General features: G+C 40.6%; 1 protein-coding gene across 1 annotated transcript; it reads left to right on the top strand.

Moving 5' to 3' along the window:
- Positions 1-245: 245 nt before the first annotated feature.
- cyp19a1a (cytochrome P450, family 19, subfamily A, polypeptide 1a) lies at positions 246-3,063 on the top strand. The gene is made up of 9 exons (XM_035909113.1): positions 246-432; positions 528-678; positions 791-945; positions 1,058-1,222; positions 1,360-1,474; positions 1,551-1,662; positions 1,852-2,014; positions 2,299-2,540; positions 2,803-3,063. The coding sequence occupies exons 1-9, from the start codon at positions 246-248 to the stop codon at positions 3,061-3,063; spliced, it is 1,551 nt and encodes a 516-aa protein (XP_035765006.1).
- Positions 3,064-10,653: the final 7,590 nt, after the last annotated feature.

Below are 10,653 nucleotides of genomic sequence, written 5' to 3'. Positions count from 1 at the left end.
AAATGCCAAATATGAGCTCACGCCAACATGCAACCGCTGAACTAGGTCCTGTAAACCCAAGGGCACAAGCACAAACCCAATCCCTCAAGGTTGCCACAGTATTGTTTACCTTTTTCCTGCAGTGTTGTGGCTTTTGCATTACCCTGACCTGGCTCGTAACCAGCTCAGACCGCCTATAAAAAGGCAGATGTGAGCATTCGGACCCTACGGGTCTGTGCAGGCTGCTCTACATCATCACCCTTCTCATGGATCTGAGCTCTACTTGTGAACAGGCGATGAGTCCTGTAGGCTTAGACGCCGTGGTGGCAGATCTGTCCGTGACCTCAAATGCCACCCAATCGCATGAAATATCAATGGCAACCAGAACGCTGATACTGCTCGTCTGTCTGCTGTTGGTTGCCTGGAGTCACACGGACAAGAAAACTGCGCCAGGTTGGTTCAGGTTGCTCTAATTAGGAGTTTGTTTGTTTTTACAACAGAATGTTGTGAGAGCTGAAAATATATTTACTGCTTTTTTAATACAACAGGTCCTTCTTTCTGTTTGGGTTTGGGCCCACTTCTGTCATATCTGAGATTTATCTGGACTGGCATAGGCACAGCCAGCAACTACTACAATAACAAGTATGGAGACATTGTTAGAGTCTGGATCAACGGAGAAGAGACGCTCATACTAAGCAGGTTAGTTGAACTCAATCTGTCAGTGCTGATGCTACCAAACAAGCCAGTCAAGAAGTAAAATGAAAAGCTGCAGTGTATTTTTTGTTATTGTTTTTTTTTTTTTTTAAACCAGAGCTTCAGCAGTGCACCATGTGCTGAAGAACGGAAACTATAATTCACGTTTTGGGAGCATGCAGGGACTCAGCTGCATCGGCATGAACGAGAGAGGCATCATATTCAACAACAACGTAACTCTGTGGAAAAAGATACGCACCTATTTTGCTAAAGGTAAAACTGCAACTCTTTCATGAACTTCAAAACAAAGTCAGCTATTCAAATGTGATTTTTAAACAGCAAATATTTGTCTAAACTAAATCATAAAACCATCTCATGTTGTCAGCTCTGACAGGCCCAAATTTGGAGCAGACGATGGATGTTTGCGTCTCCTCCACAAAGGCTCACCTGGACCACCTGGACAGCCTGGGACACGTTGATGTCCTCAGTTTGCTGCGCTGCACTGTGGTGGACATCTCTAACAGACTCTTCCTGGACGTACCTCTCAATGGTGAATAGGATGCATGAATATGTTACTTGTGTTATCACGCGAGCTGTACATAAAGAATTTCTTGTCTCCAAAAGTGGATCAAAAAGATACGGGGACAATTTTAGCATGCTAATATATTTATGTTACCTTGCATCCAGAGAAAGAGCTGCTGCTGAAGATTCAAAAGTATTTTCACACATGGCAGAATGTGCTTATCAAACCTGACATCTACTTCAAGTTCGGCTGGATTCACCACAGGCACAAGACAGCAGCGTGAGTCTCTCAGTCTCATACATAAGCCCACCTTTAGTTTCATCTTTTTAAATATGTGTTATCTGTTATCTCACAGCCAGGAGTTACAAGATGCCATTAAACGTCTTGTAGATCAAAAGAGGAAAAATATGGAGCAGGCAGATAAGCTGGACAACATCAACTTCACGGCAGAGCTCATATTTGCACAAGTCAGTCTACGAAGTATTCTCCTTCTGCAAATATACTTTCGTTTAAAGTAAAACCTTTCACTTGTGGTACTTATGTTTTTTCATTTTCAAGCCCTCTCAGCAGTTCCTCTTTGCATGTGAAATGCTGGATTTCTTTTCCGCCTACCAAGTAAGGTCAGACAGCATATTTGCATTCAACTGTGTTTTCAGAACCACGGCGAGCTGTCTGCTGACGATGTGACACAGTGCGTGCTGGAGATGGTGATCGCAGCTCCGGACACTCTGTCCCTCAGTCTCTTCTTCATGCTTCTGCTCCTCAAACAAAACCCGCACGTGGAGCTGCAGCTGCTACAGGAGATAGACGCTGTTGTGGGTAAGAGGCTGCAGCAGTTAAGAAAAAAATGCAATTATAACTGATTTGCTGCACATCAAATATACATTTTGACACTTGGCACTGTTTCACTCTAGACTGACAGCTCTTACTATTACGCTTACACACCCCATTTAAAAGAATAAGTAGCGCAACAGGGCCCAACTATATCACCAAAACCACAAAACCAGGCCACAATAACCTTCATTAACTCAGGAGTATTGCATTTCACTGCATTTGCTCCAGGCTGAAGAACTTGAATTCACAACAGTCTGTTGCTGCTACAGGTGAGAGACAGCTTCAGAACCAGGATCTTCACAAGCTGCAGGTGCTGGAGAGCTTCATCAATGAATGCTTGCGCTTCCACTCAGTGGTGGAATTCACCATGCGTCGAGCCCTGTCTGATGACATCATAGAAGGCTACAGGATACCGAAGGGCACAAACATCATTCTGAACACAGGCCGAATGCACCGCACCGAGTTTTTCCTCAAAGGCAATCAATTTAATCTGGAACACTTTGAAAAAAATGTGAGTAGTGCTTTCATTGCTTTACTTTTTCTCCTGGTTAGAAAGAGGTGGAACTTGGTTGAAAAAGTTGATGTCACACTTATTCGTTCTTGTCTGGCACTTGTTCCAGTTGAACCAGTCAGCAATTAGAAACATGTCAATCAGAATCTTTCAGTCCAGCCTGATGAAGCCACACCCACACAGATCATCTGAGCTTTGTGTTCTTGAAAATACATCTTTCCTTTTACTTTTTATCTCATCGGTCCTCTTGTTCTGCCTCCAGGTTCCTCGGCGCTACTTTCAGCCGTTCGGTTCAGGCCCTCGCGCGTGCGTTGGCAAGCACATCGCCATGGTGATGATGAAATCCATTTTGGTGACACTGCTGTCTCAGTACTCTGTTTGTACTCACGAGGGCCCGACCCTGGACCGCCTCCAACAAACCAACAACCTTTCCAAGCAGCCTGTAGAGGCTGAATATCTCCACATGAGGTTCTTACCCAGGCAGAGAAGCAGCTGTCAAACCCTCCGAGGCCCGACCCTTTAGCTGTACCTGTACTTTTATATACTTAACTTGTATAATCTTATAATGACACAAAGCTAGCCTTTATATTTTGATATACGCAAAGATTGTATTTGTACTCAAACTGTATGCATGATGTGAAATGTACATTTAAACCTGCTAACACTGAAATAAATGTAAATTATTGTGTCACAAATGTGTGTTGTCGTCTCATCATTTTGTCTGCACGTCATACATATTTAGTTCACAGTTTTTTGTTTTTGTATTTTTTTTATTTGACCCCACATTTTTCTCATTCTCCTTTTTTAAATCTCTTACACCTAAATTTAACTAATCAAACGATTAAAAATTTATTAAATGCGGTATAAATGTGCGTTTGTCATTTAAGAACACAGAAAATAAATAAAGGAGGATTTCAAATTTGTCCTTTTATTACAAAAAAACCCAAAAACAAAGGCAAAGTCCAATGGAAGCAAGGGGGAATGTAAATACAAGTTATTACACAGAGAATAAGTAGAAGAAAGCGATGCATTCTAAGTCTACTCCAACTCTGAGAAGTAAGTTCATTTAAATTTTTATTGCACATGAAAAAAGCGAGAGAAAACCAGGCATTTTCCCAGAGTTCCTCTGCACCCACACACTTTAATTCCAAACAATGACACAACAGCTAACTCCCCTACTGTACTGTGCAAAAGTCTTCAGCAAGCCTTTATTTCTTTAAAATGTATTTCTTCCAAAAAGCCAGATTTTTTTGTAATTTTGTGCTCTTTAGGAATAGTTTTCCAGACTTTCTGAAAGTCTTTGATTGCTTTTCTTTGGACACTTCTTTTTCACTCATTGTTCTCTTTTCTTTTGTGAATCTCTGAAAAATGCCAACGATAACACAGTTTGACAGGCATGAAATAGTATTTTTGCACCAACAAGGTGATTCCCAAAGAGCTATAAGGCAAAAAGTTGTCATATTTCAGCACGCCGTGTCAGGCTTGGAAAAAAAAAAAAAACTATGTATCAGGAAGTCATGTCGTTACAAACAGTGCCACAGACAACCAATGCAAGTCTGATAACACCAAAGTAACCAGATCTTTTTTTTTTCTGTCTAATTGCAAAACAAGCAAGAGATGATTCACTTACTCCAGTAAACAGTGCATCATGGTGCTTTTCAATAGATCTAACATGTGTGACTTTAAGATCTATAAGGCATCGTTAGTCTCGAGATTGTTCTGAGTGGGTGATAAAACTGCCCTTCGACAGCCACAGGAAGAAAAAAAAAGGCATCTCTTGTTGCAATTATGTAACACTAACATTGGTCAGGAGAGGGCGCAGTAACACCTAATACAGTGATTTAAACTTTATCTTCGGCGTCTAGTCTTTTCATTATGTTCAGTTGCTCTGCCTTTGGGCAAAAGTGGCTAATACATTTCATACTGAGATGCTTCAGCTTGTATCGCTTTGCTAGAAGCAATCAACAAACACGCTGAACAATCACTGTTCAATGTTTGAAAGAAAAAGGGCTGAGAAAGAAACTGTGTTCAAACAGGCAGTGTGCAGCTTTGAGTTTCAGCTGCGCAGTGCAGTTTCTGCATGTCAACAGTCAGCTGTGTGTCAGTGATACAAGAGAGTGACACGTTCAAAATAAGAGTATCTGTCTCAGCTTGACTGATGCGACCTCTTGGGGCCTTATGGTGCTGATCACAGTGGGATGGGAGGGTATTAAAGGAAGGGTAACACGCACACAGCTGCTCGGTAGGCTAATCAGTACCTGCAACAAATCATTTCGGCACCTCTGCAAGAAGCAAAGTCACTTGTCTGTGTGACTGTGTGTGTGTGTTTGTTACTGTTGATGAGACTGTGTCTTTCTCTCTGTAATATTGTTTTCAGTGCGTGTGTGTGTGTGTGCATCACAGATCACAGGCTGTTCCTTGCAGGTGTCGTGGGATATAGCAAATGAATCATAATAGTCTCATCAACCCCAATCTCATTTCTGCCCTCGATCAGGATGGAAAACATTTTACATGCAGTCCAGACAGATCTTTATGAGATATATCTTGCAAATTTGCGAGGAAAAAATGTTTCGTCATAATAATCTCCATGACATCTGTGAGCTTAATAACATTAAGAAGAGCTGGAGAGAATTAAGTTATTAAGATGGATGTAAATGAGTGAATACTGACAAACATCAAGCTAAAAATACACTGAAGCTGCTGTTCTTGAGGTTTTTTCATATGCAACCTGCTGCTCATCTGTCAATTTTTTTTTCACAGTTCAAAAACCCTTAAGGCGAGCCGTGTTTATCTATCTTAGATTTATGTTAAAAGAGAACAAAGCCTGAACAGGCAGATTATCGAGCAGCATGTGACAATTTAAAATATAATTTAAAATAAAGATCTGTATACATTCAATTTCCAGCAGCTTTTGACAAATGTGTTAACAGCCAGTGTAAAGTAGCCTCAGGGTGTAATGGTGTTTTAATTATCACATCCTCATGCACGGGCCTAGTTGAGTCATTGTACATCACCATCAGCAGGAACTGCAAAAACTTTTTTATAGTACTGATAACTTTTAGAGAAATCCCCCCTCATTTTTTTTTTCTTTAAGAAGTTATTAGAACTCTATTTATAGGGTCTATTTTTTATGTCCCTCTTAAGGGTAGCTAGTCTTTAGAAATGAGAATTAGCTCTAAAAAAAACTAAACAAAACAATAACTAAAGAAATCAGCTACTCTGTGTGTCAAAGGAAATGCAACGTGACTCTAAGTCATCAAAGTAAAATATCAAAAAACTGCAATAGCATGACCTTTGACATCTGCACCCATCATAGCAGTGGAGCAGCTCAAGTAGGGTTACAGGAAAGTAAAAGTCAACAACCAAAGCTGATCTATGTTGTTATGGTTTTCTGGCTTCTGTACTGGTGATGCTACAGTCACAGTAGGAAAAACAGTGGTTGGAGACGACGACACGCCCAAAACTAACAGCTTGCTCTGAACTTGGGTTCTCGCTGCCTTTGAAATGTTACTTCAAAGGCGGGGACCCGGCCTGTCACCACTCACTGTAAGTTGCTGTCCTCAAAGCAACTGCAAAGAAACAGAGTCAGTCTGCTATAACTTTGCATTTGGATGGGGTCAGGCTGGCAACTACGTGCAATCTGTAATAAAATGGTGATTCACTGTGATAAATCAGGGAAAATCACAAATCTGTTTCCTTTGATCGCAAATCTATTGCTGCGTACATACAAAAACACTGATATTAAACAGAAATTTGCTTACATATAGAGTCCAGCCAGAACCTCGTAGATCTGAAAAAGATCAGAAATAGTGATGGTGTTGCTGCAGGACAGCAATTTTATACAGGAATATAAGCAGAATATGAGCAACCAACAGCTGAGTCAAGTTCTCTATTGCAGAGAGACACACTGTAGACAAGTTACACTAATCAGCACACAGATTAACTACGATGCCATCTGTCTGCATTTATAAATTAGAAGGCAATTACTTGCAAACCTTCGCCAAACTGTCTGAGAGTAACTGCAGTCAGAGCAGGATTGTTTGGGGACAGGTTGCCTCCCACCAGGCAGCTTGTGCAATCCCCTTGTAATGGAAAGTGGTCGTCCAGAGGCCGAACAACTACCACAACTACTTGCTATTGGTCACTGAATGTGAAAAAATTCAGTGCAAACACCAGGGAACCTCTGCTTTTTCCTAGTCACAAAGAGGTTACTCAAGTGTGCTGAGCCATAATGATTCATTCATAAGTTTTTGGTGGCTTTTATTAGCACGAGACACTGTAGTCTATCAAACCTTAACAGCTCCTAAGGTACTTACTGTAGTATACCAATGGCATAGTCTAAAATCTCCTTTTAAATACAATGAACCTGAAATCATGATGTCCCCCATCTTCTTGGCTTGCTTGTAGTTGTTGCTATTCCAGCTACAGATGGGCTATGTCATGTTACTGACTGTGGAAGTATAATCTGAAAAAAGCACTAATGGTGGAGCCAGTGAGTCCCCAAAACAATTTGGTTTGACAGGCCAGACGCGACAGAGATACAGCACTTCATGAATCCTTAATAGAAGTCTACGCTAGAATCCTTTGACACCAGAGGTGAGCTTCCCAGAGACAAAGTCTAATTTATATATTTCTTAACAATTTAAATAAATTTAGCTGATGAAAACCTCAGGGGGTGGGGGTGGTGGTGAGCAAACTCTTAGCCGATGGTGCTCCTAGAAAGGAATTCAACTGAATACATTACAGTTCCAAATGAATCGTGCATCACTGAAGAGTCATCATCTCCAGACGCTGTCTATTCCAACACCAGACTTCCTAGCAATAGCCAGAAATCTACAGCTAATAGCCAGAGATACTTGACTGTGAACCAAAGTGGCAGGCTGATCAAACAAACAAACCAACTCTGCCATCTCTTAAGCAACAGTAAGCCCTGGAAAAAAAAACCCTAATGTGTACCATGAGTGTGGTTGCACGGTAACTATTAAGGCAATAATAGGAGAACGTAATAAGAGAAAATGTGGCCCCAAAGCAGATGCCTGTTATACCACGCATCTGCTATATGACTTTGTTGTGTGTGTGTGTGTGTGTGTGTGTATGTGTGTGTGTGTGTGTGTGTGTGTGTGTCCGTATGGGAAATATTTTTCAAGAAGAATTGAAAAATACTTGTGGTTTCAGATTGTGTCAGCCTTGTCTGCTTGAAGCACAAAGATGATCCACAGTAATGTGTTTTGAGATTTTACACTTTGTAACTTTTTTGTGATTTCATTTAGGATGAAATCAGAGCACTTAAATGAAAACATGCATATCGCAAATCCACCACAATGGACTGTATTACACTTGGGCTAACTGTGATCTGATGTTCTTTCTCTTTAGGAAGTCCATGTTTCTTCATTTGTGGTTTTCATTTGTCACATGAGGTACATTTTCCATACCCATCTATTTATTTTAATTCTTCCATGACAGGTTTACAGAGGCAGACAGCCAGACAGCTTTAAAATAACTCTGACGCAATAGCCTAGCACCAACTTGAGACTGTCCTGCCTCGAGCTCTGATTGACCATCTGATTGATTACATATTATTTACTGCCAAGAAACGCACACACATACACACACACACATTATGTCTTGCTAAAATTTTCAAATGCCAGTGGCCATATTGTCTCTCCGTTTCAGTCCCCTGCTGGATTCGTGTTTCATTAAAAGAGAGCCATGGTTGCCATGGAAACATCTACCAGAAAGGGTAAACTGGCAATGTACTCGTGTCTCTACATTGTCAGAACGCTGTCAATATGAACGGTACCTCCTACAGTCAGTTATGACACTGTTTAACATGATGCTCGGAGTAATTTGCCCTCGTGAGTGTTTCTCAGCCTCGCTGACACTGTGCTCATATGAGCAGCGTATTTCGGGCCTTTCGATAGTCACAGGAAAAAATTGTGCAAAAGAGGATATGCAGCGCGACTCTCTTTGAAACGGGAGAGACTCTCTCTCGTCAGACTGGTCTGTCTGAAGAAGCCCAGACTGGGAGGCTTTCTGCCAGTAGAGGCACTGGATCAAAGGCAGACTCTCACTTCATGGCCTTTTCATGCGAGCCCATTTTGCAAAGTCAGCCCATTTGTTTCCCATTGAACATCAGAAGAGAGTGGTGGCACTCATCATTGAGGGAAGCTTTTCACCCTCTTCTTCTTCCTATTATTATTTTTGTATTCACCCCTCCCTTTCCTGCTTACTTTCTAAATAAGCCTGGAGATTTCAGAGTTTTGCAAAGTATGGCACCACAGCACGGTCTGTGTTAGCTCACTCGACAAAGCCCCAGTCAGAGATAAAGGATATCACGACGCTGGTTATCATCTCTCTTTGTTAAATCTGGCTTCAGGCTCTGAAAATGCTAATAGAAAAAGGGGAGTTTCACAGGTCATTTTCTTCTACACAAAATGATCCCCATGAGTTACGCTTACTTCAGAGATGTTATCAGATGATGATGATGATGATGATTAAAATTCGATATCTACATATAAGAACACAAGAACACGCTGCAGAAAATCATTAATCTTGGGATTTATCACGCAGAGCAGTAAAACGATCATATTAATTCAAGTTAATGATTTAAAGCTGAATGCGCTCTCTGTTCTGCTGTTTAAATGTCTCATTACAAGTTACTGTCCCACAGCCTAAAGGAGACTTGGAGATATCTTCACTTTGTTTGCAGAAAAAAGAAAAAAGAATATTTCATGGTACACGTTCTGTGTTCTGGTGTAAAATATTTTAATTACCATTTATAAATTTTTCGCATGACCATAGTGCATTTATGTGGCAATGCAAGACAGTTTGTGCTTAATGCAGTGGTTTTTAGTAAGGCATGGCTAAACATTTACACATATAAATTTCCCCGGCAGACAATCTATAATGCACTTAAAGGAATTCATCAAAATGTGGTGATCCAGGCAATTTTGAGCGGAAACTCAAAACACAGCCTGCTCCTGAATAGGTTATGTGTTCAGCAAGTTACCATGGTGATTTATCCAGGTAAAAAGAGAGACGGTTTTGTGATACAGGAAACTCTGACTTTAAAGGCTTTTACAAACAAAACACGATGCAAAAAAATGACATGAAATTCAAATTTTTCCAGATGCAGACACTTAACGTATCTAAATACTTGACGCATTGCATTTTTGTGCAACATTCATCCTCAAAAAAAAATTGTAAACAAAATTGTCGACACCAAGCCACGATAAGCTGGTGTTTCCAAACAAGAAGAAAGGGAGGAAACTGAGATTTCATGGTTTGATCCCACAGTTGAAGCTGTATCGCAACTGCTTTCATTCATATTTCAGGATGTCAGTGGGGCAGTTTGAGTGTTTGCTGGCAGAGTTGGAATTGCATCTGAGGAGTCAGGAAAATAATTTCAGACCCGGAGCAGTGTCTATCTCTGTGTCTGGGGTAAGGAAGCAGTGTTATTTTACTATTTACTTTTTGAGCTACAGTGCACTTGTTGCCAAATACATTGGTCTGGTTGGTCAGATCTGTTTATTTGGAACTGAAAAATTGAGCTTAGTTTGAAAAAATATTTGTCTGGTGAAATTATGCAGTCAGAGTGAACGGCTGAATTAAGAACAGGTGAGTCTGAAAAACATTTTAAAAGCATGAAATATTCACAAAGCCATTCATCTGGCTTTGTAGTACACCTCTGGTACCACTCATCTTTTATGTTAGCTTGGTTAGGTTTAGCTGCAAAACGGCAGAATACAAAAATTTCAAAAACATTTTCATTGCCAAGCTTAACATTTTAGCATTTGTTGAATCTCTGACCATGTGCCTAATAGAACTTCTGATACACTGAAGAAGACAAGTTAAAATGCATAATCAACAACTAATGTCATAACATGTAACAATTCCTGATCAAAATTCACTACTGTAAGCTAGCTTGCTAACATTGGTGTTGACCAGTGTTGGCACTGGTGCAAGAACACTGGAAGGTTGATGGTATGGGGGCATTTAGCTCATGTCACACTTGTGTTTTATAAAAGAAATACTGCGACAGAGAGGTGTACATCCTTAGCATCACTAACTGTGTCCGTAAAACAAAGGTTGGCATAGCAGGCAAAAAGCTAGC

The sequence above is a fragment of the Neolamprologus brichardi genome, chromosome 1 (genome assembly GCF_056152115.1).
Source record: "Neolamprologus brichardi isolate AB-2024 chromosome 1, ASM5615211v1, whole genome shotgun sequence".
NCBI classification, from domain to species: domain Eukaryota; kingdom Metazoa; phylum Chordata; class Actinopteri; order Cichliformes; family Cichlidae; genus Neolamprologus; species Neolamprologus brichardi.
The sequence above is the reverse complement of the archived record's forward strand: the minus strand, read 5'-3'. Positions and strand labels throughout refer to the sequence as shown.

Coding starts and splice junctions, on each gene's coding strand:
- cyp19a1a (XM_035909113.1), top strand. CDS start 246: ATGGATCTGAGCTCTACTTGTGAACAGGCGATGAGTCCTGTAGGCTTA. Junction 946..1,057: donor ACGCACCTATTTTGCTAAAG/GTAAAACTGCAA, acceptor TCATGTTGTCAG/CTCTGACAGGCCCAAATTTG. Junction 1,475..1,550: donor CACAGGCACAAGACAGCAGC/GTGAGTCTCTCA, acceptor GTTATCTCACAG/CCAGGAGTTACAAGATGCCA.